At 44.0% G+C, this 13,691-nt stretch overlaps 1 protein-coding gene and 1 long non-coding RNA gene across 2 annotated transcripts; both read left to right on the top strand.

Annotated features, from left to right (window-relative positions):
- Window positions 1–1,271: 1,271 nt before the first annotated feature.
- On the top strand, window positions 1,272–12,413 carry LOC118207326. The gene is made up of 2 exons (XR_004761356.1): window positions 1,272–1,562; window positions 11,750–12,413. It is a non-coding gene; the product is annotated as an uncharacterized LOC118207326 (long non-coding RNA).
- Window positions 4,497–6,366, top strand: LOC118207324 (protein FAM43B-like). Its single transcript, XM_035380791.1, has one exon. The coding sequence runs from the start codon at window positions 4,945–4,947 to the stop codon at window positions 5,911–5,913; it is 969 nt and encodes a 322-aa protein (XP_035236682.1). The 5' UTR covers window positions 4,497–4,944; the 3' UTR covers window positions 5,914–6,366.
- Window positions 12,414–13,691: the final 1,278 nt, after the last annotated feature.

The raw sequence follows: 13,691 nt of genomic DNA on the forward strand, positions 1-13,691 counted from the left end.
ATCCACAGAAAAAGTAAAATATCCACACATCTCCTTTCAACTTGATTATTATAATGTTCTTCATCCAAGTGAAAATTATCACTAGTTTATTCAGTATGCCACAGCCTGACTACCAATTACAGTAAAAAGAGGGCTCATATGTCATACATCAGCTGTTCACGGAATCCATTTTAAGAATTTATTGATTACTTTAAAGGTGCTTAATGGATTAGGATGGAGTGCTTTACCTGTGCAATTTGCATTACATTACATTACATTACATTTATTTGGCAGACGCTTTTATCCAAAGCGACATACAAAAAGTGCATTTCATGGTCATAGACAACTACTAAACACAACAAATAAGGGAGCTAACATTAGGTAACAATGTCAGAATTTGTAAGTATAATGTAAGTACTCACGTTCACTATTTTTTATTCACAACTCTGTGAATCTAAGAAAAGGAGGAGGTTAGTCGATAGCTTGATCAGGGCAATATAAACCCACCAAACATCTTTTACCTAAAGTAGTTATAAATACACCAAGTCTCTGCTATAATGGCCTATATAATAGGTGCTTTCTCTTCTGCGTTCGACAGCCAAGTTCCTGTGCCTGCGTCATCACATTTGAATACTTGGTGGAATGTCACCCCAGTGGCACCCATGGAAAATAGCACATAGAGGAGCAATTACAAAAAGCAAATACATTGAGTGGATATTGCTACAAAAATGCCAGTGTGAAAAGGTATCAAATATGGCATTTTTTGAATACAAAAAAAATATAATAAGGATTGATATTTTAAGACATATGGTTATGGTTATTTTCCACATGTCCACAGTCCTTCTAGGAGGAAAATGGAAAGAGCTTGCAGTTTAGGTCTTGCCAAAGGACTATATGAAATACACTACAGGCCTGCAGCATAGTCCTCAACATAGTAGGACTTTTTCTGCAACATAGTTCTGTGTATATAGTCAGCTACAAATAATGGGATGGAACATAAGCAGTGCATTGCACAAGTATGTCTTGTTGAATATGTCTTTTTCCTTCTGTATTGCCTTCAAGTATATATTCCCCCAGAACAACAAAATAAATAAATTGGTTATAGTGCTGAAATCTTGGCATTTAAGATACTGGCCAACATTATTTATCTGTCAAGGAAAATTCATTGTACCCAATTTTTTTTTGCCACCCACGTCCTTGCTTACTTTTTTTACGTGACTTCTCATCGTAGCAAAAACAGTCAGCCCCTGAGAATTTGTTATTTCTTTTTTGGGATAATTTCCAAGCGAGAAGCTGGATGTGACCAGAAGCTGACTGACGAATTACGCAGTGCACTCTCTCTCATCTTCCCTGACTCATTTCTTTCCTGCGCGAGCGTCACCGTGCCGAGCCGCGTAAGCCATAAATCAACCGTATAGGAGACAAACCCTTTTTTCCCCGGACCCTCTCGCTCATTACAGAGGATCAGATAAGCGCACTCTGGCGAAGACCGAGGCAAATTGTATTAGTCTGGCCGACGGAAGGTGAAGACGTAGCAGAATATACATGCTGGTGCGCGGGACGGAATCGAGTACAAAATGAAGGTTGGAAATAATACAGATTAATGTGTCCACTTCAGTGTCGACACCGGTGACCGTTTTGATTAACTAGCGTTATGAACTTTGGATCACACTTGAGGAGAGAAGGGGAGGGGGACAGTATGGAGGGTTATCGATTGGGTTTTTGGCAGGCCACTGTCATGCTGCTTACTATGGCTGAAGTCTCAGCTAAACAAAGAAACAAATTTAAATACGCTCTCACAATCAATGGTACATTACTTTCCAGGTTGACTAGGCAGGATTATACATTATATGTTTTGAAGTTAGCTCTTAGCAGGTATTGTCACACTCATGTTGGAAATTACATGAAGTAACAGAATGTTTTTTGTTACTTGTTAATGTAGGAAATAACAGAATTAAGTTTGTTATTAAGCCTGTTATGCAATGTTTTTATTTTATTGTATATTTTCCAGATAATATAAATAATAATATAAATTCCCATTTCACATGCAAAAAACCTTTTAGCTCACACAAAGCCAGTAACATCACCAGTGACTGGTCATGGTATTTGTTTAGCACCAATCATTAGTTGGGTTATTTGTTTTGCGTGTGCTAAAAGGTTTTTCATGTGTTAAAGGTCTCTGTTAACCAGGCCCTTTGTTTACAAAAATGACGTTGTGGGTCAGTTTAGGTCAGTAGTGTTTTATGGTGACCTTTATGGAATGCAAAAAAACATTTGTTGCTTGAGTTTGACCAAAATCTGACTATTTCAGTGAAAGCAAATAAGTTCAATGAACTGTTATAAAGTATAGTGTTGGAAGTATACATGTTCGTGTATTTGTTCTTCGTGAATGGCCAGATGAGAAAAATAGAATGTTTTCACTGTTTGGGAATTATTTGACTGTTGAATAGATTAACAGTGTGTAAAAAAAGCTGACGACAGACTGTCTGCCCTTGTTTGAGGTTTGTATCCATTAGCCAAGGGGGGGGGGGGGGGGGGGGGGGTTAGAGTTGGAGGGGAGGGGGGGGGCAGAGAGGGTAACAAATTGTGAAGAGACGGCTTTTTGGGTTGGTGGAGAAAAGAAATTTAGGGTCCGGGTGCCAGTTTAGCTTTTCAATGCTTATTTGCAATGCCCATTCATCTGTGTGCATTGTGCATTTAGTGCAAGAGCCACAATTCAACAGGAAATTTTAACTGGAAGCAACTTTTCACAGTGGGAGTATGTTATGATCATTTATTGCTGACGATTATTTACACAACCTGAGAACTGAGATTGTATGCTTTTTAACCACAAGAGAATTTATTTTGCTTGTCTTTACTGGACAACTAAAGTTATAGTATTAGATTTGTCCTGCAAGGGCATCAGCAGTGAGGGCGGTATGGGGGTGGAAAGATTACGTTTTATGATTTTTTTAATATAAGAAGAGAAAACTTCCATGAGCTCCTCTGTAGTAGGTTTTTTTGCACAGAACATATTTTAATATTCATCATACTCAGATCATCATAACAGATTTATTCACGACTTCACATGATTAGGAATGCACGTAGCCATGCTTACCTTTGTATTAGCCAGCCAGTGTACAGTAATACAACATTCAACATCATGCGCAAGCAGTAATATTTTTGTTGTGCTAGCTGTCAGACCTTCTGCTCATTCAATGAATTAAATGAATGAATAACAGGGGGAAACGAATGCACGTGATAATGCAGTTTGCTGTTTCTTTTCTGGTTAGTCTATAGCACTGCTACAGAAAGAGAGAAATAGAGAGAGAGGGAGGGACAGATAGAGAGAGTGGTAGAGAGAGTGAGGGAGAGTGAGAGGGAGAGAGAGGAAGGGAGGGAGAGTGAGAGAGCATCTGGGTTCCAAAACTAGTCTTCAGGGTATTCTGCCATTGGGGTGCTCACAGCCTGCGTAGAGGAGTAGCTCTCCTGAGCGGCTATGCAAACATGACCGGTCTTGCCAAATTTTGAGGCACTTTAAAAAAGAGGGGACAGAACATCTTTTTCTGAAAATACCACACTTTCTCTTCAGTCTTTCTCAATCATGATGAAATTCCTTCTTCATCTGAGCCCGTCAAAGCCAATTCCGCCAGCTCTCCCCATCTCACCCCAATGAACAAATGTAAATGATTCACAAAATGGATGCCTCATTGGTCCCCTGGGACAGAACTGCTGTATTTGCACCTTCCGGTAAACAGGCCAGTTTCAACTAACAGAAAAATTGAGCAAAGACAAATATGGGAATATTTCACAGTTTTACGATTTAATGTGTCACGGCTACAATGTTAGAATGAGCGTTAAATAATATTCATGTCAACATTAAAAACTAATACGGTGAACAATCTGCGTCATAGCCAGAATGGACATTTAGAGTTTTTCCTGTTCTACCGTATTGTTTGTTTGCTTTTTTTATTTATGACTTCATAACACTGAAGAAGTACAGAAAGGTTGAACGGGAGGGCTAATCTAACGGTGATTCATGGATGCATTACGAAGGAGAGGAAGAATGGTTTTACAGTATGAATTCCCCTCTGAGGGCAAGCCAAATGACTGATTCTAGCGTTATATAATATTAGCACTTAGGTGGGGGTGGGAGACATACTTTAAAATCCATTACAGGCTGAGGAAATGCATCCTGATTGCGGTTAGCCGCGGTGGCTTTTCTGAACTGTAATGGCTGTAGTCGCTCGCTTTTAGAATCAGGCACAAACAAGCTGGTCCCAGTTTGAAAAAGTTTTTTTTTTTTTCAGATGTTTGGGATTAGACAGGCCTGGCTCTACTGGAAGCTTAAGTGGGTGTGTAGGCTTGTGTAGCTCTTCATTGACAGGGGTGTTACAGTGTATCCATGGTGATGGCAGATGATGGTTTTTATATCATAGCTGTCTACTTCAGCCCCCTTCAAAAAAAAAACAAACGGAAAAATAAAAAAGAAAAGGTGCATCTGCACCCCTGATGAGACGAATCGGTCCCTCGAGGCAGGGCACCCTTCTTGGTTCCTCGTGGTGAGGGAGAAGGAAGGCTATTTTTTTAAAAACCTGAGGGGAAAGCCTGCGAGGTGCGGAGCGTCTGTCGGCAGGGGAGGGATGAAGCGGTTAAGGAGAAGGTTCCGGAGCGCGGAGCTGGGCTGCGTTCCGCAGGCAGGAGAGGAGGAGGAGGAGGAGGAGGAGGAGGAGCAAGCGAACGGGCGAGTGAGCGAGCGAGCGAGGAGAGGAAACCAGCTGGCTGGAGCTCTCGGCTCTCACTCTCGCTCTCGCCGCTGAGTGAGCAGGAGCTGTTTCTCTCTCTGTCAGTCTCTCCCTCTCTCTGTCTCTCTCTGTCTCTCTCTGTCTCACTCTGTCTCTCTCTCTCTCTCTCTCTCTCTCTCTCTGGGAAACGTTCAGAGCCTGATCCAGTAGGGGGACTCCTTCCCTCCTGCATGCCCCAGCCATGCTGCCCTGGAGAAGGAGTAAGTTTGTCCTGGTGGAGGACGAGGCCCGGGGGAAGCCCAAAAGCCTGGGCGTGGGGCTGAGCTACCACAGCATCCTCTCCTCGCTGGCGCGCTCCTGCCCCGACCTCCTGCCCGACTGGCCCCTCCAGCGGCTGGGCGGCCTCTTCCGCACCAAGCGCCAGAAGGTGGAGCTCAACAAGGAGGAGCCCACCTACAGCGTCCGTTACCTGGGCAACGCTGTCACCCTGACGGCCAAGGGCGAGGGCTGCACGGAGGAGGCGGTGGCCAAGATCTGGAGCCGGAGCGACTACGGCGGCCAGAGCACCAAGATGAAGCTGACGGTGGGGGCCCAGGGCATCCGCATGAGCCACGAGGGCTCCAAGGGCTCCAGGAAGCCCGGCCAGCTCTACTTCCTGCACCGCATCACCTACTGCGCCGCCGACGCCCGCCGGCCCAAGATCTTCGCCTGGGTGTACCGGCACCAGATCAAGAACAAGGCGGTGGTGCTGCGCTGCCACGCCGTGCTGGTCACGCGGGCGGAGAAGGCCCGGGCCATGGCGCTCAGCCTGTACCAGACCTCGGCCTCGGCCTTCAGCGAGTTCAAGCGGCTCAAGCGCCAGAGCGACTCCCGCCACTGCCAGCAGCAGGCGCTGGGCGGCGCCGCCGTGCCCCTCACCCCGCTCCGGAGGCTGCTCAACGGGCAGTGCCACTACCGCCCGCCCCCCGACAGGCCCCGCGCCGGGACCCGCCTCTGCTCCATCGTCGAGGAGGAGGAGGAGGAGGAGGAAGGAGAGGTGGGAGGGGAGGGCGACGGGGAGAACGGAGAGGGGGCCGGGCGTAACGGGCGTCCCCTTCGGCCGCCCGAAAAGGACGTGGGGAAGATCGTCCACGGGCTGGACGCCTGCAGAATCAGCGGGGGCGGAGCCAGGCGCTTCAGCAGACAGATGGCCGTTAGCAGACTCTTGTGATGGGGGCGGGCGGGGGGGGAGGCAAACGGGCACGCTTTTGACTATCTTTCGGTGAACCTGCACCAGGACTGTTTCTCTTTCTAATCCCACTTGAACCTGCCCCCCCCCCCCCTTTACCCCCTGTTCCCCAAGAACTGCTTTTCCACTTTTCTGGCACTTCCTCAGGACGGGATTTCCAAGGAGACGGGAACTACTTTTCCCTTTTGTTTTCTCCTCTCGAAAGCTGGCAGTTATCCTGTGTCCCGGTCGGCTGTTTCTGGAAAGGCTGGAATGTTTGAACTGACAGCAGCACAATGTGGGGGACGACCTGGTCTCCGAAAACATTCAGACTACGGGCAGAAAACTGTCGGTCGACTCGACGGGCGTCGAAGCCCACCTGGCAAGGCGTACACATTTAGCGGCAAACCAAGCGTGAGACGTGGTTTTTGTCATAGCCATTCATATATTTTGACTGTTGAAGTCTGTAGGTATTGCTGGATGGGTTTCGCTTTTTTTTGGCACGATCCATAATGCCATCCAGATACCTGAGAAGGATAATTCCTGAAGGAGGTGCATTTTGAGTCATCGCAACTGTGTTGTAATTTTCCGCATCTGATTTCAAGTGGTAACACGCAGCGTGTGTAATCAATTCTGAGGGAAAAAAACTGTCTAATACAATTTTGCTGTAACCAGGGAGCTGTTTCCACTAATGAACTGAGCCGTTATTCAGGACCTGACCCATCGAGGTGACATGTTTATAGCTACTGATTGTTAGTGCCCTGCCTATCGTTTGTGCATGACAACAGTGCCATTCCAATATCACATTCTGTTTGTGTTTCTTAATGTGCACCTTTACTTAGGAGGAGTGTTTTAGCTCTACACTGTGATGCTTATACGGCTGAGACATGCGACCCAGAGGCGCAGGTGTGACTGTTTTGCATTACTCCCTGCAGTTTAATGCAATAAAGTGTGCTGGATATCGAGCAGATGCTGAATTCTCCTTTCTCCTCTTCGAACGCCCCGGGGTTTGCAGAAATATTTTTTGACGTGTATTCCGTGACGGACGTGAAGGCCGTCCGTCCGTCTCCCTCCGAGAGGAAAATGCAAGTTTGGTCGCTCGCATTGATTGGCTGCGCTGCTGCCCGGTCCCCGTTTCCAGCAGTTTAATTGCAGAGGCGTGCGGGCGCATTGATCCGACGGGGTCGAGCTGACCGAGGTCCCCTTCGTCTCCGGTGCGTGTGTGTCGGGCTGTGTGTTGTGGCTTTGATAGCACGTGGTCTTCGTGAATGCGAGGGGATCCAGGATGTTTCCGGAGGGTCAGTTGTTTATGATGAAATCTAGTTGAAACACTGAAAATTAAGCAGAGCATTGTTAATTAAAAAGGCACGCGTTGCATTTGGAAGCAAATATATTTTTTACAGCAAAACAGAAGGTCAAATTTGAAAGAAAATACTCCTTTTGACAGTTGTTTGAATTTACCAGATAGTACAGACATAGTTTTTTTCTTTAACTGAACTTTCAGGTCAGAGCAAATGCGATTTGTGTCATGTGACTGTAAAAGACAGACGGGTGTGTCGCGCTAATGGAAGGCCCGGCCAGGTCTCTCGGTTGGCCCAAGGTGGATCATATGCTAATTGACCACTCAGCCCATATTTCTGACTGAAACAATTAATCAGTAAATTGAATTGCTCAGAGAGGGAAGACCAGAAAGCAAAGAGGGCATTCGATGTGAAGGGCACATGATGGTCAGAATATGAATCCCACAAGGAGCATTTCCCCAAACTGCATGATCCCGGCAGGATGGGATTGCACTGGGTTTTATTTTCGGGTTAAATTCATACATTGCACCAAAGATAACATGTAGACTGGCATGTGAAAATAAAACAGAAAGCACAACCCCAATATGGTCTCTGACAAAAACAAATAAACAGATCTGACAATGTTGACATTACAAATTAAGAACAACCGTAAGAATATATATTCAAAAATGTGAATATAAATCACAGCAGCAATTTAATTTATAATAATAAAATTTAATAATAAAACTTAATCGTCATAGCATCATGTAATAAAACAGAAAAGTGGTAAGCTTAGTTACATTGTAGTTACCTACTTTTTTTTTCCTAGTCTTAAATATATAATAATATATCATGATAAAAAATATGAAGAAGTGAATCTTTTCTTGCGCTGTTTCTGAATGATTCAGTGCCTTCCATATAAATAACCTTTCTTGTTTTCCTTTTGTTTTTCTTTTTTCTCCTGTCCTGGCATTAGTTGGTCAGCAGACAAATGCCAATGTAATAAAATTAGCTTTGTGTGGGACTCTTTGTTCTTGGTAATGTGACAGAACACTTGCTGCTTTTCTCTGTTTGTGTTGGATACAAACCTCTGACATCATGTACTGTGGGACACTGCCATTAATGACTGGCAGAAGATCACTCACAGATTTACACAAAGCAGCTGATAATACCCCAGATCTGAGTGCCCCAAAGCTATTACGAGCTTTATTTTAATGATCCTTCCTCAAGAGTTTGCTGCACCACAAATAAAAGGAAAGTAATTAAGTTGTTCTCTTTAGTGTCAACGGCAACTGACCAAACAGCATGAGTGGACCATATGAAGGCAATTTTACTTTGGCTTTGATTAAGAGCATGCCATAACGCAATTAAACAAAGGTTTATGTGGGAGTTATTTATTTTAAAGGAACAGATTCAGGACCGGATTGTGTCTCCAGTTGTTTTTACATATCCTGTAACACACAAAGCAAGTTTTATTCACTGTGGTTTTAGCACTGTGTTATATTATGAGTCACTGTGTTTATATGTGGCTGAGTGTGTGTATGTGTGTGTGTGCGTGTGTCTGTGTGTGTGTGGGAGGGGGGGCCAAGATCGCTTGTCCTTGCTTGGAGGACTTTGAGCTGTGTAACGTATTACACTCCCATATAATTTTTTTTCCCATGGATTTCAGTTTATGAAGTAACAAATTGGACTTTCTAAATCACAAGTTTCTCTTCAGCTGCAAACTTTCCCTCCCAAAGATAGGACAGAACTTTTAATGAAAAACTAATGAAGTCAAAAGTATTCATTGCCTTTGTTATGCTTATGTTTACATAAAATAAGCAGCCCGCCCCAGAAAGAGAAAAAAAACACAGAAATCGGAATATTTTTAAGCGGGGAGTGCGTCCGTGGTGCGCTTGGCTGATAATGGCTCTTCGCCTGGCTGTGAATTTGCAGAAGCCATGGGAGCGAGCTTGTGTCTGGCAGGCGTGTGTTTGCGGAGAGGAAAACAAACAAACGCGCAGATGGCGTCGTCTCCGCACGCGCTGCGCACCGCCAGGCTCCCCCACCGCGCTCGGCGAGGCTCGCTCTCGGTCGCGCTCCAACGAATCTCAAATAGCGCTTGGCGTCGACGTTCGAGGTGGGGGGGGGGGGGGGGGGGGGGGGGGCGGTTCAGTGTCAATATGGAGCTCAATATGGACCTCTGGCTTGTCCCACTGCACTCTGTAAGGGGGGGGGGGGGGGGGGGGGGGGGGGGGGGGGAGCTAGCGCTGCTCACCTGAAGGTGTTTACAGAGTGATGTGATCAGTATTAGACGCAGGTGCCTTTATCTTAGTGGTACCCTGCCAGCAAATGATCATTCGATCAATTGGTACATCCTGTGTCTCTTACCCTCGGGGTACCTGGCGTGACCTATGTCTTTCATCTGTATCTCCAAAAGGCCATTTGCGGTGAAGATGCCACTGTCCTCTTTTTATTCTTCAATGGCCTTGAGTGGAAAAGTCTGCTGAATTGGAGAGCATTTCAAAATGGCTAGAAATCTGTTGTTTTCTCTATATTTCTTTTTTTTAAGAAGAGAAGATGGTCTGTCCTCCTTATGTGTTTTTTGCTTTACTGAGTCAGGAGAGAAGTAGAGAGGGTGACAGATAGAGATGGGAAAGTGCCATGGTGGGGAATGGTCAGCTCAGCTGCAGGAAGGGATTTGTATATGGGTAGAGATTCGGCTGCCCTACGGATTGTGCCACACAGTCTCCTCGTATTCTGTAGGTCACAGTCACAGTCAGAGTCACAGTCACGGCGTACCAGATATGTCTGAATGCAATAAGGATATAGCTGATGGGTCTGGAGCCCTGCTTTAGATTCTTTTGAACTGTAGCCGGCGTGAAAGTTTCTAAATCCATTCGCTACAATGGGGGTGAGGATATGGGGGAGGAAGGGGGGGAGGCATTATGACATCAGACCCAAGTGACATCATTGTTTGGGGTGGGACTCTATACATTTCCTTTGTGGTGGTCTGAATGCGGTAAATAGACCCTTTTTTAAGGTGAGGACCAGCATATTAAATAATTACTTTTGGCTGGAGTTCCCAGTTAAAAATGTGGGCTATAGAGCAGCCATCTGTGGGCGTCATTCATAAACCACTGACAGGTATTTTTTATGCACTCTCTCAAGACTGGAAAAATACCAGATGACTGGAAGCTGGGTAATGTAATACCAATATAGAAGAAGGGGGGTGGGGGGGGGGGGGGCATATTGATCCAGGACATTGCAGTCCTGTCAGTATAACTACCATCTCGTGTGAAATACGGGAATCTATCACAGCAGACAAGCTGGATTGTTTCTTTGATAAAACAGCATCTTCGCGGTCGGGTAATCGAATCCGGTCAGCAGCCGCACAGGGCGATGCTCGATCGGGCTCTAGTTCAGCCCAGGGAAGGGAGGGTTGGCACCACGCGCCAGTGACCCCTGCTGGTCGGTCAGGTCCCCTGCACGTGAAGCGTCTGCCTTCACCTCACGTCTGTGTAAGCCGAGCCCGACTCGCGAACCGCAGTTTGCTGAGAAGCAGTGGCTGACATCACGTGCTTCAGAGGAGAGCGCCGTCTGCACTTTCCCAAATTGACAACAGAGGATAGGAGGAGCATTGCAGAGTGAGCATGTTTGCCAATTCCAAGGGGAAAACCCATTACATGTACTATTTATATATTTTTTGTAACACAGTAGCTGTTTCCCTATTGGGCCCTCTCCCCTCTCCGCTTCACGATAAGGAACCACACAAGAGATTCATTGTCAAAATGGAGTCAAAAGGAATTTCAGAAGAAGAAGATTTCAGAGTGGGTTACCTGCACGGCAAAACACAAAGAGTAACGGCAGGAGGGTTCTTTTTGGAGGGCTGTGAGAAGTGGAGTCCCACAGGGGCCATTTTTCAGATGGCTTTCTTTTTCTTTTTCCTTATTTACATAAAGGACCTTCGTAGGGACGGACATGAGTAATTAGTTCAGTTTGCAGATGATACAAAACTCCAGGGTTTAGCAAACCGCTTAGAATCTCTCTAAAAGTAATCCAGGAAGGTGGCATTTGACATATAGTATCTACATCTAAAGTTATATAAGTGGGAAATAAAAATTTCTTAGAGAAGACTATTTAATGGGAGGGACACAATTAGTATGTCTTAAGACTTGGAGCTAGTAGATTACAAAGTCAATCAGGATCCAGGCAGCATAGCAAGTCAGCCATTATGCTGTGATGCATAGAAAAAGTATTAAGCGTAATTCATTGATGTTATACAATGCTCGATGTTGTCATGTTACACAGTTTCTGATCAAGTTTTATCTCTGGAGCAATGAGTTCAAGGTAAATTGCACACTGATATCAGGAAGTTTTTCTTGTTTTTTTACACAAAAAGCTGGTAACAGTTTTCCAGGCCATAAAGAGGAGGCAGAGGGCTTCATGGTGTTGAGGTCCAGGCTTCACACAGTGCTGGATACTCTCTCTAAGTTGAAGTCTGTAGGTATATTGTGAGCTTAGACTGACCAAATGCCCTGTTGTAGTCATTATGTATTCTTGTGTGGCTATCAATGCAGCCATCCGTTCTAGAAAGTTCCAGAAGCACAGCAATGAGCCTGTGCTCATCTGAAGTGGCAGACAGAGTGAGTCAGGGATGGAGAGGAATACAGAAGAGAGAATACATCATCCATGTCGGACAAAGCCCATCTGAATAAATGCTGCAACACAAACCATGATACGCCATTTTAACTGTACCATTATGTACTGAATGTTCAATCAAAAAAGACAAACCATACAGTAACTTCACGCATACCCATTGTCAAATGTTGTCTATACTACGTCCAAATGATGAATTTAACAGAAACAGATACAAAATATAGCATATATATAGCATGTTCCTGTTTTGAATTGTAGAGGGAACAAAGTTTCATGAATGATTGCTACAGCATTGTGTGCACTGCAATTATGTCTCAATGTGCAAATTAGTAAAAATATTGTATTTACAGGAAAGGCACTTATAGAAAATATATGGAAGGTAACTTTCGGGAGAATATCCAAATTATAGCAACACAATTATATTTCATAATGTCTAAACTCTAGTTGAAATACATATAATAATTGGACTCAAAATTGACATTAATCTGTTAAATGCATCTTCATTAGAAATTGCTTGCATTCTGGTATATGTTGTTCTTTTTCTGAAAATAAAGATAAATAAAACGTTGTTTTCTCTGCACATATTTGGCCTTTTAACTTTCCATTTATTAAATGTGCATGCTGAATACTGTTTATAATTATTTACTCTCACGATAGTTTTTGTCAAATGCAGGTACAGTAGGTTTATGTACATACATTTTCTTATTTGAAACTTGAAGGATATTCATTTTATAACTTGATATTATGGGTGTATTAAATTGTGTTAGTTGGGGTGTATCAAATGTTACTCTTTATAAAAGACTCCAAATTAAAAATTTTATGACGACAGTAAATTTTTATAATTACAAAAAAATTATTTAACCGAGCTGATAATGAGAAAGAGATACATTGAGGGAAAAGTAATCCGACAGCTGAGCTTCCATTCATCCTGTGTCTGAATCCCACAACAGTGTAGCTTGTTCCAATAAATGCACTGTTGACTTGATTATTCCTTTCTGTGTGTGCTCTAAATTGGACCCCAGAAAAAAACAAGAAATGCATACCTGAGTGAAGTGGCTCATTAGAGAGCCTCCATACCATATTTCTGTTATGCAGCACAGTCATAAATAGAGAAAATGTGCCATCTTTTAAGACTCAGCTTGGTACCTGAAAAATAAACTACAGAGGTAGGGGGTGATTAGCACTACGGAGCAATACTCTACACAAGAGGCCCAAGAATGCAAACAAAACAGAAAAATAAAGAGATTTTCTTTGCGTATTGAATATTGTCCATCCATTTCTTAGTGCCTGAATATTGTGGGAGGGCTCAATGCTTCACTATATGAATTTACGCTCGGAGTTACACCGGTTTTTAGAGCATGCTAATTATAAGGTTATTTAAATCTTCTCAATATACCTTTGGCTTAAAACACCGAACAACCGGAATTCTCCCTGCTCACTTATTCATGTAGGCCTTGGGCATTTAAAACGTTCTCAGTTTCACTCCGTTTATTTTGAAAACTTCAATCTAAAAAAATAACCCAACCACAAGCCATTGATTTCTGAATTGCTCTCAGAAAAACCCAAACTGTACAGTGCATCGCAGCTCTCTCTCTGTCACACACACACACACACACGCACACACACAGACACCCGGTTTTCATTTTCCAAAATGTAAGTCTCCTACTTAAGGCGCTCTGTTTTGAAAGTAGATTTAATTTGACATATTTCTCTGGGGATCCTGATTTTGAAGCCCAGTTAATCTTTTAGAGCTCTTGGCAACCAATTAAATTAAAACATTATTGGTCACTATTATAATTATCCAGTTAGATCGCAGAGAGCTAACATAGCAGTCCTGGGTGGCTGAGAAGCTTTCCTGAGCAT

The sequence above is a fragment of the Anguilla anguilla genome, chromosome 11 (genome assembly GCF_013347855.1).
Source record: "Anguilla anguilla isolate fAngAng1 chromosome 11, fAngAng1.pri, whole genome shotgun sequence".
NCBI lineage: Eukaryota > Metazoa > Chordata > Actinopteri > Anguilliformes > Anguillidae > Anguilla > Anguilla anguilla.